General features: G+C 43.7%; 1 protein-coding gene across 16 annotated transcripts in view; it reads right to left on the minus strand.

Moving 5' to 3' along the window:
- Nucleotides 1-21,605, minus strand: part of Rpgrip1 (RPGR interacting protein 1) — a 57,622-nt gene extending 36,017 nt beyond the window's left edge. For 13 of the 16 annotated variants that reach the window (XR_013109370.1, XR_013109369.1, XR_013109368.1 and 10 more), the window contains exons 1-9: nt 21,018-21,107; nt 19,717-19,827; nt 16,878-17,019; nt 12,469-12,707; nt 11,394-11,493; nt 10,529-10,657; nt 5,113-5,218; nt 2,023-2,046; nt 485-631 (exon numbers count right to left, since the gene is read on the minus strand). Coding sequence is in view for 13 of the 16 variants with exons in the window: in XM_076931052.1 (XP_076787167.1) it covers nt 485-631; nt 2,023-2,046; nt 5,113-5,218; nt 10,529-10,657; nt 11,394-11,493; nt 12,469-12,707; nt 16,878-17,019; nt 19,717-19,789 (960 nt within the window). In the remaining 3 variants the exon portion in view is untranslated. Of the gene's footprint in view, nt 1-484; nt 632-2,022; nt 2,109-5,112; nt 5,219-10,528; nt 10,658-11,393; nt 11,494-12,468; nt 12,708-16,877; nt 17,020-19,716; nt 19,828-21,017; nt 21,277-21,378 lie in introns of those variants that run through there. The other 3 variants (XM_076931050.1, XM_076931045.1, XM_076931048.1) reach the window with 3 other exon arrangements.
- Between the last annotated feature and the right edge of the window lie 901 nt (nt 21,606-22,506).

Raw genomic sequence — 22,506 nt, forward strand, 5'->3', positions numbered from 1 at the left:
GCCTGACATAAATAAATTTTTAAAAAAACAAAATAATCTTTTTTTAAATGTCCCTCTCACATTTAGTTAGTTAGTTAGTTAGTTAGTTGGTTGGTTGTTTTATCACGTAGCCCAAGTTGGTCTCAAACTTACTATACGTCCAAAAAGGGCCTTGCATGTTTCACCGTGTTGTTTCCATCTTTAGATTGCTGAGGTTATTAGGGTATGGTAACATATGTTTTGCTGTGGTTACAGGTGTATATGTTATACATGTTTTGCTTTGAGTCAGGGTTTCACCAAGAAGAACTGAATTCACAGAACTCTGCCTCTCACGTGCTGGAATTAAAGGCCTGTGACACCATGTCCGGCAGCTTACCTGCTCTTACGCAGTGTTGCAGATCAAACCCAGAGCCTTAGGTGTGAATGGCAAGTACTCCATAACTGAGCTTCACCAGAGCCTGGACTGTGACACAGTTGATGGTGTCTTCTCACTACTATTATTTACCTCCTTCAGAGTTATCTGCAAGACAGACACATCTCCCAGCTGGGTCTTCAAGCTCACAGCCTTCTTGCTCTCTTCACTCAGCTCTGCCTTGAGCTCATTCACTTGGCTGAGGAAGGCATCATGGGTTGCATCCAATATTCCCTGATTCTGCAGACAAAAGGAAACTCTTCTAAGAATGAGCACATGACTCAGGAGTTGTGGTCTCCAGACAGCAGCATTCTTAGGTGAAGTCCACAAAAAATGACTATGTGGTGGTTTGGTTATGAATGGTCCCCACATGCTCATATATTTCAATACTTGTTCATCAGGGAGTGGCACAACTTTAGAAGGATAGGAGGTGTGGCCTTGTTGGAGTAGGTGTGGCCATGTGAGAAGAAGTGTGTCACTGGTTTAGAAGCCCAAGCCAGGCGCAGTGACTCTCTTTGTTCTTCCTGATGCCTGGGATCTGTGTGTGGAACTCTCAGCTGCTTCTCTAGCACCATATCTGGCTGTGTGCTACCATTCTCCCCACCATGGTGACAAAGGACTAATCCTCTGAAACTGTAAGCAAGCCTCAGCTAAATGCTTTCTTTTATAAGAGCTGCTTTGCCCATAAATCTCTTCACAGCAATAGAACACTAATTAAGTCAGACCTTGAGGATAATGAACAACACAATACCTGGCTCCCGTAAAAGTGACCTTTTTTTTTTTTTTTTTTCTCCTTAGCATTTCTCTGTGAGTAGTTTTCCTTTTAAGGAGGACTTTCTTTCCATTCTGAACTTACCACTGGAGCTATAATTTTTTTTCAAGACCCAGTTAATCCCTGGCTCTAAATTAGCCATTTTCAGAAGCTGCCTTTATTTTCTAAGCTATTTGGTTGATTTTTATAATGATATTATTTCTCCTCTTGCCCCTTGGAAGATACCATGTCAGCTCTAGAAGTTGTGTGCCATGTTCTGTGGCTGCTTCTGTCTAGGCACAGCTGAGCTCCTTGGAGACCCTCAGTCACATGCACTTACCCTGTTTTGTCTGCACCCCACTCACTACTGAAGGAAATGAAGAACATCAGATGAAGAACAGCCACAGGATACCCCATTGCCTTATACATGTCAAAAGAATACTCCTGGGAATTTTTGAGTAAATGTTTGCTGTGGTAATAAACTAAAAAAATACCACTTAACTTAGGACTTGTATTCTGCTTTTGCTGAAAACAATACAATAAACATCATTTATTATAGTGATAGCATAACTCATCTTACTAGAAGCAATATGACCTAATAACCAGTTTAATTGCCTCATCTCTACTGTCATATAACCCACAGAAGTACACAGATTTCTTTGGATTTGATTGCTCTGATTACTAAGAATAGAGTCAAAGAGTCTTTATTAATTACCTTCTGATGCCAGGAGAGGTGGCACACACCTTTAGTCCCAGCCCTCAGGAGGCAGACGCAGAGGGATCTCTGTGAATTTGAGGCCAGCTTGGTCTACAGAGTGAGTTCCAGGGTAATCAGGGCCATGTAGAGAGATCAAACAACCATAACAACAACAAAAATTACCTTCTGGAGCAAGTCTTCATATGCCTGGAAGAAATAAGGAAGCATCATTTCACCAGTTCATCAATTTCATGAGATACTTGACATCCCTGTAAGATAAATATAGTCCAGTGTGGCAGTCCACACCTTTAAACCCAGCACTCAGGAGGCATAAGCAGGAGGATCTCTTCGAGTCTGAGTCAAGACTAGTCTGTGTAACAAGTTCCAAGCTAGCCAGGGCTACAGTGAGACATTTTCTCTCAGAGAGAGAGAGAGAGAGAGAGAGAGAGAGAGAGAGAGAGAGAGAGAGAGAGAGAGAGAGAGAGAGAAGAAAAGATGCATTATGCCTCAGCCGAGTAGCCATGTCCTGGGTAGTGCAGATGTCGCTGCGTCCACTCACCAGAGCAGGAACCCAGAAGCTACCTCCCATTTCTCCACTGCCCTCACACTCTCTCCTTTGGGGATGGAGTCCATCTTTTATGTCTGGGACTTAAGATCTCTTTTTCTTCAGGCTTCTGTCCACCTGGATACTCATCTAGTGTCCTTGGTTCCCTGGCCCTGGGCTTCTACAAGAGGTCTGTGTCTACAATCTGTATCTGCTATTCCAGCCTTTATTCTGTGATCCTGACTTCTACAATTTTCTTTTTTAGATTTAGTTATTAAATGTGTATATGTGTTTTGCCTACATGAATGTATATGCACCACACATGTACCTGGTTCCTGCAGAAGTCAGAAGAGGGCATCAAATCTCCTGGACCTGGAGTTAGAGACAGTTGTGAGCCTCTATGTGGGTGCTGGGAACTGAACCTGGATCCTCTGCAAGAACAAGTGCTTCTAACCTTTGTGCCATCTCTCCAGCCCCTTTTTCTAGTTTTCATGTTTGTTTTGATTTTCTTTCCTTTTTTTTTTTTTTTTTTTTTTTTTTTTTGAAACAGGATCTCATGTAGCCAGGCTGTCCACAAACTTGCTATGTAATTGATGATTGCCTTGAGATATTGCAATTCTAGAGACATCTGAAGATTTCAGGACACGACATAATAACTCTCCTACCTCAGCAATCTTCCTATCACCTGGAACTACTAAGTATTGGTACTTTGTAACCATTTCCCTCAAGATATTCTTTATCTGTCAAGACGTATTTCAATTCTCAAGCCTTTAAAAGCCTATGAGATCTTTTGGAGGGAGAAAGTTGATTTTTATATTAAGCTTGTTCAGACCCCCTCCCCAGCTGCCACAGTCTATGAGCTGAAGCCTAAATTCCTAACAGGCTCTAGGACCAAAAACTTCAGCGTGTCCGCATTCGCCTTCATAGAAACTTTTTCCTTTTCTTGCACACCTAGTACTGCATGACACTTTCCTGTTATTTCAGAATTCAGCTCATGAACTTACTCTTTTATGAGTCCTTTTTAAAAGGTTTTTAAATTTTAAATTCTATTGCATGTATACATGGGTGTTTTGGCAGCATATGTGTCTGTGCACCACTGCAGGCCTAGTATTTGCAAAGTCCAGAAGAGGGATCTGGATCCCCTAGAACTGGAGTTACTAATGGTTGTGTCAATGTGAACTGCTGGGAATTAAACTTGGGGCCTCTAGAAGAGCATCTGGTGCTCTTAACCACTGAGCCATCTCTTCAACCCCCTTTTATGAATCTTCTTCTGCTTTTACATCTGTCTCTGGGGGCCTGATCCCCCTTTTCTTTACCTCCTGTACCTCATGTAGAGTTGTTGTATAAACTTGCTGTAATCTCACACCTGTAATGACCTTAAAGACTAGAGCTATGTCACTCTTCAGTGTGATCTTTAATTTGACTTAAAAAAACAAACAAGCAAACACCACAGGCTGGAAACAGACGTCTCTCCAGTGTGATCTTTCTTAGTGTGTGGTGCAGTGTTGATACTCTGTACACACTGGCTCAATGAATGGGCAGTGCTAAGTCTCACTAAGACCTTAATGCCATATTTCCACCATCCTCATCGTAGCGTCTAACCTGGTAAAGGGGAAAGCTATGGTCCTAGTCAGAATCAACCCCTGCTGTGGTGGTTTGAGTATGCTTGGCCCAGGGAGTGGCACTATAAGAAGTGTGGCCTTGTTGGAGGAATGTGTCACTGTGGAAGTGGGCTTTGAGACCCTCCTCCTAGCCATATGGGACCCAGTCTTCTCCTGTTTGCCTTCGGAACAATAGGTAGAATTCTCAGCTCCTCCAGCGCCATGCCTTTCCTAGACGCTGCCATGCTCCCACCTTGATAATACCTCAGAACCTGTAAGCCAGCCCCAAGTAAATGTTGTCCTTTATAAGAGTTGCCTTGGACATGGTGTCTGTTCACAGCAGTGAAACCCTAAGACACCTGCTCTGCCTCTTTATCTTTTTACACCTCGATCCAGTTACTTATGTTCTTTGGGGTGTAATTCCCTCGGTGCTGTATGTACTCACCTCGGTTTTGTTGTGTTAAAATAGGGCACACGCTACATGTACCTAGGACCAGGTCCTCAGCATACAGCAAGTGTTCACCAAAGGCTTGCCTCTAACCGTGTTGACTACAGAGTTACATCCAGAGCCCTTTGCTTGGGACCTAACACTGACACAAATTAACCCTGCCAACTTCCATCTTACCAGGCAAGGGCCCAAACCCTCTCCATAACAGAAATAATGAACAATACTGAGAAACAATAGAATTACAAGGCTTGGATTGAATACCACCTGTAAATTATTTGACTTTAGGCAAGTACCTTAGTATCCTTGAATTATGAGATCACATAGGTAAAACAGAAAAACAAAACCAAAAAAAACCCAGCTGGGTGTAGTGGGCACACTGGTGATCTCAGCATTTGAGGGTCAGGCAAAGAAAGGATTGTGTAAGTTTGAGGCTAGCCTCAGGTACATAGTGAATTTCAGTTGGCCTGCTGAATAGGAGCCCATTACAAAGAAAAGGTGGATACAAAGTGGAGAAAGAACAGGAAGTGAAGGAAGAAGAGGAGGAAGAAGGAGGGGGAGGAACACAGGTTTAGTTTTTAAGTGACATCCCTCCCCTTTTTGCAGGGGTTGAGCTTAGGGCCTCAAATTGGAACTAATTGGCTTTCCCTCACTAAAAAGCACAGCTGATCACAGCAAGTCACCTCTTGAACTCGTGTCAGTTGGGCTTCTGTGGCTGCCAGCATGCTATTACTCTCATATAAGAGCTTCTGAAGTCGAATCAGCTCCACGTTCTCCTTAATGGAAGCTCTGCAGATAGAAGACACTAACTGTTCCATCAGTCGGTCGGGGCCCAGGACCTCCTCCCGTTACCTACCCTGCCCACCCCCACCACACTGGAAGTAGAAAGTCTGCAAAATAGTCTTCCTCCTGTTGTTAACTGTGACACCTGAGACCTGAAGACCACCAACCTTAAACCTTTACTTCTAAGAAAAAATAGGAACTGTTTTTTTTTTTTTTTTTGTAATTATGGTTCTTACAGATTTTCAGAAGTCTTACAGAGTCCAACTAAATATATGCCTTATTTCCTTAGAAACATAAATATAGACACAATGGAAGGCTATTGGTATTTCCCAACCTTTGGGATGATTTTTCCCAAAATCATATATGATTTTGATTTATATATAAATTTATATATAAATCAAAATCATATATGATTTATGATATATGATTTTGGTATATATATATATATATATATATATATATATATGGTATATGATTTAATTTATATTTTTGAAACAATATCTCTAGATAGACCAAGCTAACCTTTTTTTTTCTTTTTAAAAAATGATTTAGTGGGGATGACGGCATATATTTTTTAACAGAATATTTTATTTATTTACATTTTAGATGTCATCCCCTTTCCTCATTTTCCCCTCCCTAGAACCTCCCCTCATCTCATCCCCCCTCCTCTTTTTTGCTTTGATACCATTTTAATTAAATGCAAGTATTAAGGTCAGTTCTAGGTTGAGGGACTAGCAATACAATAGGTGCAAATAGTCAAGGAACAAGCAAGGCAATAAACACAATTCTGTGAACACTGTTTCCAAGTTCAATTCTGTGAACACTGTGAATCACTGTTTCCAAGGGCTTATCAGGATGACCAAAATATCTGAGACAACTTCCCTGTCCTAGCCCAAAGTCATTTTTATGACTGAAGCCTACTTTCTTGTTCTAGCCTAAGATTTAGATTCCTGCCTGAAATTACTTCTTTGTTCTAGCTTAATGTCAGATTCCTGCCTGAAACCTACTTCCTTGTCCTTGGCCAATGTCAGATTCTTGGATGGCATATATTTTTAATCCTAGCACTCAAACTTGGGAGGCAGAGGCAGGCAAATATCTGAGTTGGAGGCCAGCTTGGTCTACAAATAGATTTCTAGGACAGCCAGGGCTACCCAGAGAAAACCTGTCCCGAAAAGCAAAAGCAAACCAAAACACAAATTATGTGATGGCACACACCTTTAATCTCAGCACTTTGGAGGAAGAGGCAGGCAGATCTCCTTGAGTTCAAGGTCAGCCTCGTCTGCAAAGCAAGTTCCAATGCAGCCAGAGCTACTTAGCTACTTAGTAAAACCCTGTCCTCCAAATAAATAGATAAATAAATAAATAAAGGTTTAAAAATTTAGGAAGTATTTAAGCTCACTCTGTTTCAGTGACTCTCACTCCTAGCTAGTTATGAATGAGATCTTTAAAATTACATTGCTGCTTAGACTCCACCTCCAAGTAATTAAATATGGGACCTAAGTGTTTAGTGTTTAAGGATCTCCACAGGCTTGGGTTTGCAGTTCAGTGGGTAGAGAGGACTTCGGAGCATGCAGGAGATCCCAAGTTTGGTCCCTGGCCCTGTGTGAACCAGATGTGGTGGTAAATGGCTGGGAACCCAGTGCTTGCAGGGAACGGCAGGAGGATCAAAGGTTCAGGATAACCCTCTGCACCAAAGTGAGTTTGGACCACCCTGATACATGAAACTCTGTCTTAAAAAGCAAAATAAAATAAAAATTCACTGGACTGTCTGTTATTCAGCCTAAGGTAGCAGATGAAGGAGGGTTATTATCAAGTGATGGCCACCTGGTAGGATCCTAAATGCATGTGTTTATGAGAAAGAGCTGTATTTGTATAGTTTCAGTTACACAGTACTTTGGGGGAAAGGCACAACTATATACAGAGAGAACAGAAGGATCAATATCATCAGTGGTTGAGAAAGGAGACATAAGCAGGCAGAGCCCAGGGGATTTTTAGTATAGTGGACACACTGTGATATATAACGGCAGATTCGTGTAATTACACACTTGTCCAAACTTCGAGTATTCACAACAGCAAGGATGTACTTCACCATCAGCTGTTGCCTCTGCCTTAATGTTTGCTCATTTTAAATTTTTTTCTCCATTTTTTTTTTTTTTTTTTTTTTTTTGCCTGCCTGGAATGCCCTAGTCTAGGTTGGCTTTGAACTCATAAAGATGCACCTGTCTCTGCATCTCATGCTCTGGGATTAAAGGTGCGTGCCCCTAGTTCTGGTTGTTAGCTCATTTTTGTAATAAAGACACCACTTCTGGTTCATGGTAAAGCGTACTTTCTGCTCTTGGAAAGACAGAGTTCCAGAATAAACCAGCAGTCAGCCCCAATTCCAAGGGACATGGCGCCCTCTTCTGGCCTCTTTGGGCACCACACACACCGCCTGCAGGCAAAAATCATTTGTACACACACATATACATACATACATACATACATACATACATACATACATACATATATACATACATACATACATACATCTTTAAAAAAATAAAGACCTGCCGGGCAGTGGTGGCACACGCCTTTGATCCCAGCACTTGGGAGGCAGAGGCAGGCAGATTTCTAAGTTCGAGGCCAGCCTGGTCTACAGAGCGAGTTCCAGGACAGCCAAGGCTACACAGAGAAACCCTGTCTCAAAAAACAAAAACAAAAAAAACAAAAAAATAAAAACAAAAAAATAAAAATAAAGACCTGAAGAGTTGGCTTGGCTGTTAAGGCACTTGTTGCTCTTACAGAGGATTGGGGTTCAATTTCCAGCATCCACATGCTGACTCCAACCCCCTCTTCTGACCTCCACAGACACCAGGCACTCTCATGGTGCAGACATGTGCAAGCAAAACATTCATACATGTGAAATGAAAATAAACCTGAATAAAAATTTAAATAAAAATAAACTGAAAAGGCTGTGGGCAGGAGTATATGATACTTCCTATTCAATTTTGCTAAACCTGAATAAAAATTTAAATAAAAATAAACTGAAAAGGCTGTGGGCAGGAGTATATGATACTTCCTATTCAATTTTGCTATGAAACTGAACAACTAATCTAAACAGTGCAGACTACTTTGTCTCTGTGTGTGTATGTGTGTGTACACTCATGCTCACACTCGTTCTCACACACAGGTATATGGAAGCCAGAGGTTGATGCTGGGTATCTTCCTCCACTTTATATGAAGAGACAAGCTCTCTCACAGAGAACCTGGCTAGGCACTGAGCTCCAGGGAGTCCCTTGTATCCAATGCTGCGACTGTAGGAACAGGCTGCCACACCCAAGTTTTCCGTGGGTGCTGAGGTTCCAAACCCTAGTCCCCATGCTTGTATGACAAGCAGTTTAGTGACTGGGCTAATCTCCCTAGACTGTGTTTTAATTAGTTTTTTTTCTTTGCCAGGTGTGGTGAGTCTTGCCTTCAGTTCCAGCAACACCTCCCCCATACACACACACACACACACACACACACACACACACAGACCCTCCCAACAGCAGGTAGAGAAAGGCACTTGCCACAGAGTTGCATGGCTTAATTTTGATTTTTGGAACTTACGGTGGAATAAAAGAAGCAACTCCAGAAAGTTGTCTTCTGACCTCCACACACATGCTGTCCCATGTGTACGCCTGTACTTGAACACACACCCTCAACACATACACATCACACACTCAATAAAAATAAAGATTTTTAAAGGTGGGGCAGACAGATGCAGAATTCCCTTTCTTCATTCCTTTCGCCTTTCAGCTTGAGGACAATTTTAGGAGGATTTAAGGGAAAATGCGTCAGGGCAGGCAAGCTGCAAATCTCAGCAGCTCCCCAAAGAAGAAAAATGGCAGAAAGAAGGAAAAATGCATATCAACTTAAGTTAAGAGGACTTGGAGTGCCGGGTGGTGGTGGCACACGCCTTTAGTCCCAGCACTTGGGAGGCAGAGGCAGGCAGATTTCTGAGTCCAAGGCCAGCCTGGTCTACAGAGTGAGTTCCAGGTTAGCCAGAACTACACAGAGAAACGCTGTCTTGAAAAACCAAAGGAAAAAAATTACTGGCCAGGCAATAGTGTTGCACACCTTTAATCCCATGACTCAGGAGGCAGAGGCAGATGAATCTCTGAGTTTGAGGTCCTTGTGGTCTACAGATTGAGTTCCAGGACATCAAGGGCTACAGGGAGAAATTCACTTTTTCTCTTCCCCCTCCCCTTTCTTGAGAGGAAATCTCACGGTGTCACCCTGTAATTCTCTATGTAGCCCAAGCTGGCCCACAATGGAGATCCACCTGTCTGTGCCTCTGGAGTGCTGGGATTAAATACACACACCATAACCATATGACTAACTCACCCACTTCTTTATATGCAGGGGGTTTTGTTTTGGGGGTGTTTGGTTGTGTTTTGGTTTTAAAACAGGGTTTCTCTGTGTAGCTCTGACTACCCTGAAATTTTCTCTGTAGACCAGGCTGGCCTTGGACTCACAGATCTGCCTACTGGAATTAAAGGCATGTGCAGTCACCACAACCACTGCTTTTTTAATTTGCTAGGTACTCCCAGTGCAAAAGTAACTTTTATTTGCCTGATGTAATTGTCATCCTGGAGGCTTATGCCTCAGTCTGCTAACCTAGGCCTAGTCCTGGCAGCTTCCGTACAATCTAATCTAGGCCTAGAATGTTTTCTGCCTCTGAGACTTGCTGCTGAATAAGCTCACCCTTTCTTCTTCTTTCTGATCTCTGGCTGGATAATCAGCTCAGCTGTTCTGGCTCAAACTCCTCTCCATGACAACCAATTCAATCTGGCTTCTCTCAGTTTCTTCTGAATTGCTCAGAGTATCTGTCAATCAGTTCTAATCTTTTCCATCTTCATCCTCTGTCTCGTTCTGTCTTCATCTGTGTTTAGTCTAGCTTGTTCTCTTTGCAACCTGTCTCTGTACAATTGTCCCAGTAAAAGTGCTTCTCCTGCTCCCTCTCCCTCTTCCCCCTACTCCTCCCTTTCCTTTCCCCTCCCTGTATCTGTTCTGCCCCTTAAGTAGCTTTCCTTCCCTCTCCACAGGAGAGTTGAGCATATCCTATTTAGTCAAATGTTACTTTGTCTGCTACTCAATTAAACATCCCTTTCAAACATGGGTGCTTCCTTGTACAAAGTAACTTTACCTTCATTGTTTGGGATTAAAGGTGTGTGCTATAGGAGGGTCTGCATTTCAGCCAAAGGGAAATCTTTTTTTTCCTCAGAAGTGAAGAAAAGCTGAGCTACCTTACTTTTTCCCTCAGTATGGTTTGAAGCACAGAATGTTAGTTCTCACCGAAGCTCTGCAGCCTTCTGAGCACAGGCCTGTAAGCTTCTCTCTTCAAGCTTTTCAACTTTGGATGTTTTCTCAGACAACCTGGGGGTCTCTTCCACATGTGTAGACTCAGTAGTCATAATGCGAGTACTGTTAGGCATACAAAGACCAATGAATTTGGCTCAAATCAGGAATTGGCAGATTAAAAACTATCCTGTTGTAGTTGAGGAAGATTAAACGCAAAAGGGAAAAGCAGAAACTTTATAGGGTTTAGAATTCAGCTATTCACATACCAAAAAAAAAAAAAAAAAAAAAAAAAAAAGTTAGAGAGATTAGCTGAGCAGTGGAGGTGCACACTAGTCTTTAGGATGCAGAGGCAGGCAGATCTCTGTGAGCTCGAGGCCAGCCTGATCTACAAAGGGAGTTCCAAGGCAGTCAGGGCTACTCAGAGAAATCCTGCCCAGAAAAAAAAGTTAGAAAAGTCAGTTACCTTGGTGATAAAAAGGATAATCTTACAAAATATAGCCTGCAAATGTCAACATAGGAGATAAAAACTAAAAAGAGAGGAGAATACTTTGTCATGAAAAGGACTTTTATTCTTCACTGAAAGGGTAGAGAAATGCTTGTTTTAAGAATAAAAATATGAATATAAATGTAAAATTTGACTGGAGCTCAAAGAGCTCCACCTGTCTGTGCTGGGACTAAGGGAATGTTCCTCATCTTGGCTCTTGTTTTGTATTTTTAAACAAAGACATTGCAATTTTGACTTAGAGCTGCCTTTCATCTTCTCTGATTACTACAAAAACCAGCAACACTCACCACCCTTAGGTGATATATTCCCAACTAAAGCTTTGTGGGTAACAGCATGGGACCCAGAGGTACTCACAGTTGGCTGGGCTCACTGGTTATTTTGATTCTGGTGTTTTCATCCATCACATATTCTTTAAATGTCGGAGGGGCTGTATGGCTCCGTCTGTCATTTGGCCCTGAAAGTTTAAGCAGGTTAAAAAAAAAAAAAAAAGAAAAAAAAAAGTGAAATGTAGCCATGGTACCTTCCAGAACACCACATGCTAAAACCAAGACACCAAGTGCTGGCCTTGAGACTTGGGACTCTTGCATGACAATTAGACACAGAGACACTTCTTTACTTTTACATACAATCACAACTGCGAATATCTTCAGCCCCAAATACTGACTCAGTGAGTGGAAGGAAGAAAGACAAGCTGGTCCAAGCCAGGGCCTGTGTGTCCAGCCTAACCTGGTACATAACAGGTGGTCAATCATGCTCAAACCTATTCATTCAGTTCATTTTGGTCGGTTGGTTGCCTGGATTTTTTTCGAGACAGGGTTTCTTTGAGTAGCCGTGGCTATCCTGGAACTCGATATGTAGACCGGGCTGGCGTGGAACTCACAGAGATCCTTCAGCATCTGCCTCTGGAGTGCTGGGATTAAAGAATAAGTCCCCATGCCCGGGAATCCCGATTTTTTTTTTAATGTTTACTTTTTTTATTAACATACATGGCAGGTTCTGCAGTTGTACACATGGACCATTGCTTTGTGCATCCTCCTCTGCCTTCCCCATGCCATTCCCTGATGGGTTCCCTTCCTTCCCCCAGACAGTATTTCCTTTTGAGGCCTTATCACTGTTACCCTCTTTTTACTCCCTCTCCCCTCATTTTTTTGTTTTTCGTTGTTGTTTAGTTCTGTTTACTTTGGTGGTTCCAAAGATTTACCTACAGTCTCAAACATATTAAGCAAGCCCTCTGACACTGAGCTGCCTACTCGCAGTGAATTCAGAAATTTGGACCCAACTTCCGCACGTGAGAGTTGGGGGGATGGGGAAGGATTTTAGGATAGTGGAAAGGTGAGAAAACAAAGACGGATTGTGACTGGCGCTTCAGTGCCCCGGAGGGGGCGTGGTTCCAGCTTCACTAGCTAGGGTTTCTGCTGTAGTTACACACCAGTTGCGTGGGGCAGTCTGCGTTCCGCGTGGACTCGAGGCTGTGCACTGCCTGCCGCGGTCGAGGGACACGGGCGCTGCGTATGCACTTTCCTCCCGGGAACCGGGGCACGCGGGGGCGCCGAGGGACGCGGGGACGCTGAGACCCACGGGCGCCTCCGCCTCGCAGGCTCCTGGAGCACAGCAAGTGTCCGAAGGTCCGGTTGGGTAGTGATGGATCGCTGCACGTTTGTCCCTCGTCTGTAGCAAAACAAACCACATGGGTTTCCCCCACACACCAACTCATGCCTAGGGCTTAATTCTAGCTGGGCAAGCCTCAGAGCTAGCCCCCAGCACTGATGTCTTAGTTATGCTTACTACCGCTATATATTTGGCTTATATTTCCACATTGTAGTCCATCATTGAAGGAAGCCCAGACAAAAACTCAAACAGAGTCGTAACCTGGAGACAGGAGCATGGAGACAGGAGCAGAGGGATACTGTTTCCCGGCTTGTTCAGCCTGCTTGTTCAGTCTAGGACAAGCACACCCACCGGCAATGAGCTGGGCCCTCCCTCCTCAATTACTAACAAAATGCCCTCTAGCTAGATCTTTTTGTTTGCCTTTTTATTTCATTGCTGTTGTTTTTGTTTTGTTTTTCAAGTCAGTATTCCTGTGTAGCCCTGGCCGTTCTCACCCCACACCCAGGCTTGCTCGGCTACCACGGGCTTTTCTCCCACAGCTTCAAATCATCCAAACCATTTGTTTACCCGGAGCTCTCTAGCCACCATGTCCATTCTACTTCTTTTTCTCTCTGCTCTGGACTCTTCCAGATGCCTCTAGGTATGTTCTCTTATCTCTGATTCACAATACCCCGCCCCGCCCGCCCCTCCCCCACTAAGGGAGTGGCCATTTCTGAGGGTTTCTTTTTATTGTTTCTTTCCTTCTTTTTTTTGGGGGGGGAGGGGTGGTTTTTTGAGATGGGGGTTTCTCTGTGTCGCCCTGGCTGTCCTGGAACTCTCTCTCTGAAGACCCTGGGGCCTCCAGCCTCTCCCTTCATCCCTCAGTCCCTATCCGTTACAGTGTTCCTCTGGCTAGCATACCCTGACCCTTCCTCTTAACTCTCCAGCCCAGGGTCTAGACTGCCCTCCCCCAGCTGCTCTTCCCTATCTAATCCAGCCAGGTTGGCTACACCAGTCCTTTAAAAAGCCCCTTTGCTCTCTTGGCCAGGGTTTCCTCCTTGGCCCCAGCTCCTCTCTTGATACCCCAGGGCCTCTCTCCTCATTTGGCCCAGCTCAGTCTGGCCCACGTTCACTCTGGAGCCTTAGAGACACCGTTCCTCTTATCTTCTCACAAGTCTACAGTAAACCTCCACGTCCTCCTTTTTATTATTTTTTTCATTCAATGCTAAATTAAGATTAATGCCCTAAACTACGATTAATCTCTCAGTTAGGCTTGGTGATACAGGCCTTTACCACCGGCACTGGATTTAACTGCGGCTCACAGCCATAGTTATTTAGGGAACGTTACCATGTGAGGAAAAGCAAGACCATGGAGTGAAGTCTGCTTGTAATCCCAACCTTGGGGACCTGATGCTTCAAGTTCCAGCCCAGTCAAGTTACACAATGCAATCCAGTCTCAAACAAACAAATAAACAACAAAAATCACAAAAAGGGGCTGGATGCTGGGGGCAGGGGAGGGGACACTGGAGAGATGGCCTCAGCAGTTACGAGCACTGGCTGCTCCTCCAGTGGATCCAGGTTTAATTCCCAGCCCCCACACAGCAGCTCACAACTGTCTATAACTCCAGTTCCAGGGCAGCTGACAATCCCACATCAATGCATATAAAATAAGAGCACTGACCGCTCTACCAGAGGTCCTGAGTTCAATTCCCAGCAACCACATGGTAGCTCACAACCATCTGTAATGGGATCTGATGCCCTCTTCTGGCATGTCTGAAGACAGCCACAGTGTATTCATATAAATAAAATACATCTTTGAAAGAATAAAATAAAGTTAAGTAAATATTTAAAATAGGGGCTGGGTATTCTAGAACGCTCCTTTGATATCGGCCTCAGGAGCCAGAGGCAGGTAGAACTCTGTGTTTGAGGCCAGCATTGTCTACATGGAACAGCAGTTCTCAACCTGTGAGTCTCGACAGATGTTTACATCACAATTCAGAATAGCAATGAAAATAATTTTAGCCAGGCAGTGGTGGCACATGCCTTTTAATCCCAGCACTTGGGAGGCAGAGGCAGGCGGATTTCTGAGTTCGAGGCCAGCCTGGTCTACAGAGTGAGTTCCAGGACAGCCAGGGCTACACAAAGAAACCCTGTCTCGAAAAACCAAAAAAAAAAAAAAATAAATAAAAATAAATAAATAAATAATAATAATAATAATAATTTTATAGTTGGGGTCATCACAACATAAAGAACTGTATTAGAGGGTCACAGCATCAGGAAGGCTGAGAACCACTGTCATAAAGGGTTCTAGGTCAGCCAAGGATACATAATAAGACCCTGCTGCTAAATGCTTATCAATTTTTTTAAGGCTGGAGAGACGACTCAGTAGCTGCTCTTCCAGAGGTCCTGAGTTCAGTTCCCAACACCCACATTGGACAGCTCACCACCTGTAGTAGCCAGGGCTTCCCACAACTTCTTCTGGCCTTCTAGGGGACCTCCATGCATGCACACAGACACATGCATATAAATAAAAATAAAATAAATCTTAGAAGGAAAACACAAAAACAAAAGAAGTAAAAGTTTTAAAGATTCGCACTATTAGGGGTGAATGCAACTTGTTCACCAGCCCCAGGTTCACCTTTGCTCTAATTCCCCTTTAGCCAAGAGTTGCTGCTGTGATGCCCCAGTGTAGAATTAGTCCTTCACTCTGCAGCACCGAATTTAGAGCAAACTCCTACTGTCTTGGACTCTCCCTTAATGACCTGACCAAAGCATGGAGACTCCCACGCACATTTACTGAGCCGCTTTCCCCGCTCTCGTGGTGTGCACTTTCTCTACGTTCTGCCTCTCTAAGCTGTAACAAGAAATAACTTTAACTTGCTCAACTACAGGTATGAGCAGGCGGTGGTATACGCCTGTAATCCTAGTGCTCAGGAGACAGAAGCAAGCTGATCTCTGTGAGTCAGAGGCCAGCCAGAGCCACACATCAAGGCCCTGGCTCAAAAGAACAAAACAACAACAACAACAAAACAAATCACCCGCACCTATGTTACTAATGTTGGTCTTGGCTCCAAGGCCCTGATACCAGTCTTAAAGGCAGACTTCAGAGTGCTCATCCTTCTCTGCGCGTACCTTCCTCCACCCTATCTCTGACTGTTCCTCTGTGTGCCCAGAGATTCACCTTTGAAAACTGGTAGCCTGAGATCACTTACATATGTATATGGAAGACTTTGGAGTTCAGGGCCTTAGCTCTGCCACTTAGTACACTACCTGCGATCACAGGCAATTATGTAGGCTCCTCGGGTCTCCTCTTTCTCCTGCCTTCACACTAGTAAATGAGTTAGCAGACTTAATAGTAAACCAGTTCATCCATGTACAGAACACACAACATGCCTGCATGCAGTAGAATCAACTGATCTTTACTTTTCAAAGGAGAAATCCCTTTTCATATTTGTACCTATCCCCTTGTTCTGCCAAGATGTTACCATTCACCCAGTCTCCTCCCTTGCAGCCAAGAAGGAGACTGACTTCTTTTTCTTTCTTTTTTTTCTTTTCTTTTCTTTTCTTTTTTTTTTTTTTTTTTTTTTTTTTTTTGGTTTTTTCGAGACAGGGTTTCTCTGTGTAGTCCTGGTTGTCCTGGAACTCACTCTGTAGACCAGGCTGGGCTCGAACAGAAATCCGCCTGCCTCTGCCTCCCAAGTGCTGGGATTAAAGGCGTGCGCCACCACCGCCTGGCTGACTGACTTGTTTCTTGCTCTGTGTATTGTTATGTTAACCACAGGTTACCTGGGCTGTTCTGTGATCTCTGTTCAATGATGAGGTATGTAGTAGAAAAACAATAAAGCAATAGTGTTTGCAAAAATATTTTGGGGGAAAAAGAAAAGGGCTGGAGAGATGGCTCAATGGTTAAGAGCACTGACTGCTCTTCCAGAAGTCCTGAGTTCAATTCTCAACAACTACATGGTGGCTCACAACCATCTGTAATGAGATCCAATACCCTCTTCTGGTGTGTGTGAAGACAGCTACAGTGTACTCATATACATAAAATAAATAAAGAGGGGGGGAAGAAAGAAAGAAAGAAAGAAAAAAGGAAGAAAGGAAGAAAAAGAAAGGAAGAAGGAAAGATTTTTAGGTCTGACATCCTTGATGTTTGAGGCATTTTTGGTATATACAACTAAGCAACACATAATCCTTTCAATTTATCATAGAGTCAATGTGGTGTAATTTTGAAATTTTAAGAATTCTGGGTACCTTTTGCTTTTATCTCGTTGCTTTGGAGATGGTTCCTTCACCAGCATGGGCTCTTCACGTAGGTGAAAGCGTCTGTAGCTCAGTTCCTTTTGGTTCGTCCTGCCCAAGTGTGACTGGACCTTTACACTCTTACCTGAAGCCCCTGGAGACAGTAATTGGAGAATATTTTTAAGAGATTTATTTATTTATTATTTTATATATAAGTATACTGTAGCTGTCTTCAGACACACCAGAAGAGGGCACCAGATCTCATTATAGATGATTGTGAGTCACCATGTGGTTGCTGGGATTTGAACTCAGGACCTCTGGTAGAGCAATCAGTGCTCTTAATCACTGAGCCATCTCTCCAGCCCAAGGATATTTTTACATGTTTCCTTGTTTATTTATTTTATTTCATTTATTTTTAAGGAGTCTTGGGCCTAATATGGTTGCACAAGCATTTAATCCCAGCACTCAGGAGGCAGAGTCCGACAGATCTCTGAATATGAGGCCATCTTGGTCTACAGAGTGAGTTCCAGGACAGGGCTACACAGAGAAACCCTGTCTTGAAAAAAAAAAAAAAAAAAATGGTAGCCCATGTCTTTAAGCCCATGTCTCCAGCACTCAGGAGACAGAGACAAGCAGATTTCTATGGGTTCAAGGCCAGCCGGGTCTATGTAGAGTTCTAGGCTAAGCCAGCTATGGTAACACAGTGAGACCCTATCAACATATAAAAGAAGCTAGTGAACAGAAAGGTTTCCAAGCCCTTTCCTGGTGGGCTACATACAACAAACACAGCATGCTTGAGAAGAGCTCTCCATATGCAAAGCTCCCCATATGCAAACGTAGAAGCACTAGGAGCTTTGATTGTTTTTTGAGACAGGGTTTCAAAAACCTGGCTCTGGCAGAGGCAGAGGGGCAGAGGGGCAGAGGGGCAGAGGGGCAGAGGGGCAGAGGGGCAGAGGGGCAGAGGGGCAGAGGGGCAGAGGGGCAGAGGGGCAGAGGGGCAGAGGGGCAGAGGGGCAGAGGGGCAGAGGGGCAGAGGGGCAGAGGGGCAGAGGGGCAGAGGGGCAGAGGGGCAGAGGGGCAGAGGGGCAGAGGGGCAGAGGGGCAGAGGGGCAGAGGGGCAGAGGGGCAGAGGGGCAGAGGGGCAGAGGGGCAGAGGGGCAGAGGGGCAGAGGGGCAGAGGGGCAGAGGGGCAGAGGGGCAGAGGGGCAGAGGGGCAGAGGGAGGCCGATTTCTGGCTAGCCTGGTCTACAGAGTGAGTTCCAGGACAGCCAGGACTACACAGAGGAACCCTGTCTCGAAAAAAACCAAAACAACAACAACAACAACAACAACAACAACAACAACAACAACAACAAAAAACCAACCTGGTTCTGCCACCCAAGTGCTGGGATTAAAGGCATGTACCACCACTGCCCAGCTAAAATTTTTATTATAAGAATTTCAGAGGCACTCTAAGCATCTCAGACTACACACCCATCTCTTTTTCAGGTTTTCCTTGAACTGGATGCCAATGCATACGGACTATAGGATGACAGGACTTGGTTGGTTTCATTTTTCAAATAAAATTGTTTTAAGTTTGAAAAAAAATTAAAAGCAAAAAAGCCATCAATTTCAATGGCTGAGAGATGTCTCAGTCTGTATAAAGCCTTTGTCTCACAGCATAAGGATCTGGGTGTAGATCCCAGAACCCACGTGGAAAGGTCAGTTGTGGTTGTCATATGCCTGTGATACCAACAGTGACAAACTGGCCAAGATAAATGGATACATGAAAATGCACAGGCAATCTACCTAGCTTACACAGTCAAGTCCTAAGTCAATAAGTGACCCTGTCTCCAAATGAAAGGTAAAAGGCGCCAACCACAAAGACTGTCCTTTGACCTCTAGTATGTACTCCCTCACATACAGATATGCACACAATATACACACACAGAATCAGAATCAAATATTAAGAAAATCTAATGTGGCCGGGTGGTGGTGGCGCACACCTTTAATCCCAGCACTTGGGAGGCAGAGGCATGCGGATTTCTCAGTTCGAGGCCAGCCTGGTCTACAGAGTGAGTTCCAGGACAGCCAGGGCTACACAGAGAAACCCTGTCTAAAAAAGAAAGAAAGAAAGAAAGAAAATCTAATGTGGAGAATTGAGTAGGAATGGCCCCCATAGACTCATGTGTTTGAGTGCTTGGCCCATAGCGACTGGACTGGCACTATTAGGAGGCATGGTCTTGTTGGAGGAAGTGTGTTGCTTGAGGGGTCTCATATGTTCAAGTTGCACATAGTGTGGTACATAGTCTTCTGCTGCCTGTGGATCATGATGTAAAACTCTCAGCTTCTTCTCCGACACCGTGTCTGCCTGCATGCCACAATGTTTACTGCCATGATATTAATCAACTAAACCTCTGACTGTAAACTAGCCCCAACTAAATATTCCCCTTTAGAAGAATTGCAATGGTCAAGGTGTCTCTTCATAGATATAAAACCCTAAGACATCTAAGAAGGCTCAGAGGTGGCTAAGTGATTAAGAGTACTTAGTGTTCTTGCAGAGGACTCGGGTTCAGTTCCCAGCACCTGCATGGTGGCTTGCAACCATCCATAACTCCTGTTGGAGGGGATCTGATGCCTAGCCTGAGCTTTATAGCACTGAGTGTTTGTGATGCATGCACACGCTCGTGTACACACACACACACACACACACACACACACACACACGTATATAATTAAGTAATATTTAAATAAAATGAAAATTTAAGAAAAGGGCTAGAAGAAAACAGTCACTACTGTGAAGACTGTCAGGGCAGACAAGGAATCTCTCAGTCAGTGACGACGTCCATATCTAGGCATTGGATTTACCTACCTTGCAACAGAGAAATTGAATCTGTGTCTCTAACTGGCAGATCCTCTGGCATATGATCCGGTGGATGCAACATCACTTCAATGACCAGACTGTAAGAGAGCCTAGAAGACACTAAATAAAGGAAAAGTCTTGATGAAATTATAACTTTGGACTATCTTCTATGGAACCTCCCTAAATTGCAGTAGAAATTTCCCAGTACTTTGTGATAGTATCTGACATATCGTAGTTATATTTGTGGTGGTGTGGACAAGTCGAAGGCTATGCATTCAGTAATCATGACCTGGCCTGGAACTTACTTCTCTTTGCCCCCTTTTGCTGGGATTAAAGGCTTGCACCAACAGACCCAGCTTTTACAGTTTGTGAAACATGTTCTGCCTATTCCCTGATTGAGTGCCCCTTCAGGAGCACAAGAATGGAGATGGCTACCTTGCTTGGGATTGGAGGAAATTTAGAAAGAGGCATATTCCTGTTCTTATTAGAAGAAGGATCATAAGTTTAAGGTCAGTTCCGGTTACGTAGTTAGACAATGTTTCAAAAAATGATAATTAAGCTGGGAATGGTGGCATATGCTTTAATCCCAGCACTCACTTGGGAGATAGAGGCAAACTGATCTCTATGAGTTTGAGGCCAGTCTGGTCTGCATATTGAGTTCCAGGGCAGTCAGCTATTCAGAAAGACCCTGTCTATCTAAAAAACAAACAGTAGTGGTAGCAGCAGCAGTAGCAACAACAACAACAACAAAACCCACCACCACCAACAGAGAAAGTCAAGAATCCCTCTCCTTTGAAGAAATGAGCAACAGAGGCAAAAGTGTGGCATTGTATGAATTTCCTGTTATTGGTAAGGGGAGAGAGTGCAGAAGAGCCTGGGCATGATGGCATAGGCCTGTCAAGCCAGCTGTCAGGAGAACACGGGAGAATAACAACAAATTCTGGGCTAACTTGGTCTACATAGTGAAGTCCAGGCTAGCCAGGGGTATACTAGAGACCCATCTCAAAGGGTGGGAAACAATAAATAATGAGTATAGAGGAGAGAACAGTACTAGACAGGCATTGCCTTTGTTCAGCAGGAGGCTGGGAAGGGTGGAGGTCCGGGGACGCATGGATCATTCGTGCACCAAAGCATTGACAATGGATTGGCTATGGGATAGACCTAAGAAAGTGACAGGATTAAAGATGGTTTGGTGGATATACCTCCAAAGCTGCTGACAAGAGACAAAATGAATATACTTATTTTGCTCTTCTCAAAAGCATCAAGCTGAAAAATAAGAGATTATAAATATGCATTAGATATAAACTTACAGTCCTGGCTCCTTCCAGAGTGTTCTATGCATTTCTTTCCCCTGGATTCCCTGCTGTCTCTAATACCCCTGCTTCCAATCCTCTTGTCCTCCTGCTGGCCCAAGGAGACATTAATCCAGGCCTTTTAGCTGTTAACTCTTTGTAGCTCTGTTTTTAGCTTTCTAGAGAAGACTGTACTTTTTCCTCATCAAATGTTGAACTTGGAGAGACAGCAGATAAGGCATCACTCAACGCAGGAACTTCTCCACTAAAACTGAAGCTGAAAAATATATGTTTGGCTTAAGGTTAATAAAAAATGAGTTGGTTTTGGGAAAATGACTTTTCAATCTGTTGTTAAAGGACCAGGTGTGGGATCCCTTACCTGTAATCCCAGGACTCTGGCTGAGGCAGGAGCAGTAAGTCTATAGCTAGCCTGGGCTACATAGCTATTGTCTTTTTTTTGGGGGGGGTGTGCAGGTGATGGTGGGGCACACCTTTAATCCTAGCACTTGAGAAGCAGAGGCTGGCAAATCTCAATTAGTTCCAGGCCAGCCTGATCTACAAAACAAGTTCCAGGGCAGCCAGGACTGTTGCATAGAGACCTCATCTCTAAAAACAAAAACAAAAAGCCAGTCACTTAGAAGGCTGAGACAATGGGAAAGGAGTGAGTCTTGAGGTCTCTTTAAGGAAAAAGACCCTCTGGGAGCATCGCCCCTGACTCATCCTTAGCACCCAGAGCCTTCTCAAATGAAAGAGGAATTCATATAATGTAATATTTTCCCACTAGAGCTTAAGGTAGTCTACTTCCTCCATCTCTGCCTTTGGTTTTGATTTTCTTGCTCTGTGTAGCCCTGAACATCCTGGACCAGTCTGGCCTCAAACTCAAGAGACTGGCCTGCTTCTGTCTCCTAAATGCTGGGATTAAAAGTGTGCTCCGCCCCTCCCCCCTTGCTTGTTGTTGAGACAGGGTTTCACTGTGCCACCTGGCTGCCTAGGACTCAATAAAGCAGGCTGAGCAAACTCACAGAGATTCCAAGTGTGGGATTAAAGGCGTATACAAGACCTGGCTATGCTTTTTCCCTTTCCTTTCCTCTCCTTTCCTTTCTCTATCATCTTCCTTCATTTCTTTCTTTCTTTCCCTCTCTCTCTCTCTCTTTCTTTCTTTCAAATTAGGGTTTCTCTACATAGCCTTGGGTAACCTAGAACTCATTATGAGACCCTGTTTCAAAAAAAAAAGTTTCTGTGTGTGAATTTTATAATGGTAGGCTATAATTTTATATTTTTATAATTAATTTTAATATATAATTATATATTAATATAATAGATAATTAATTTATATAATTAATTTTATATTTCAAAGCTATACTTTTATACTTTATATTTCTTCCCAGAAAGTTCATGTAGTATTTTTTATAACATTTAGATGTTTGCTCAAAAGTCAGTCTCTGCTATCCTAGGAAAACACTACTAATGATGTGTAAATTTTATCAACTAAAAAAAGCACTTTGCA

Source organism: Arvicanthis niloticus, chromosome 3, assembly GCF_011762505.2.
Source record: "Arvicanthis niloticus isolate mArvNil1 chromosome 3, mArvNil1.pat.X, whole genome shotgun sequence".
Taxonomy (NCBI): Eukaryota; Metazoa; Chordata; class Mammalia; order Rodentia; family Muridae; genus Arvicanthis; species Arvicanthis niloticus.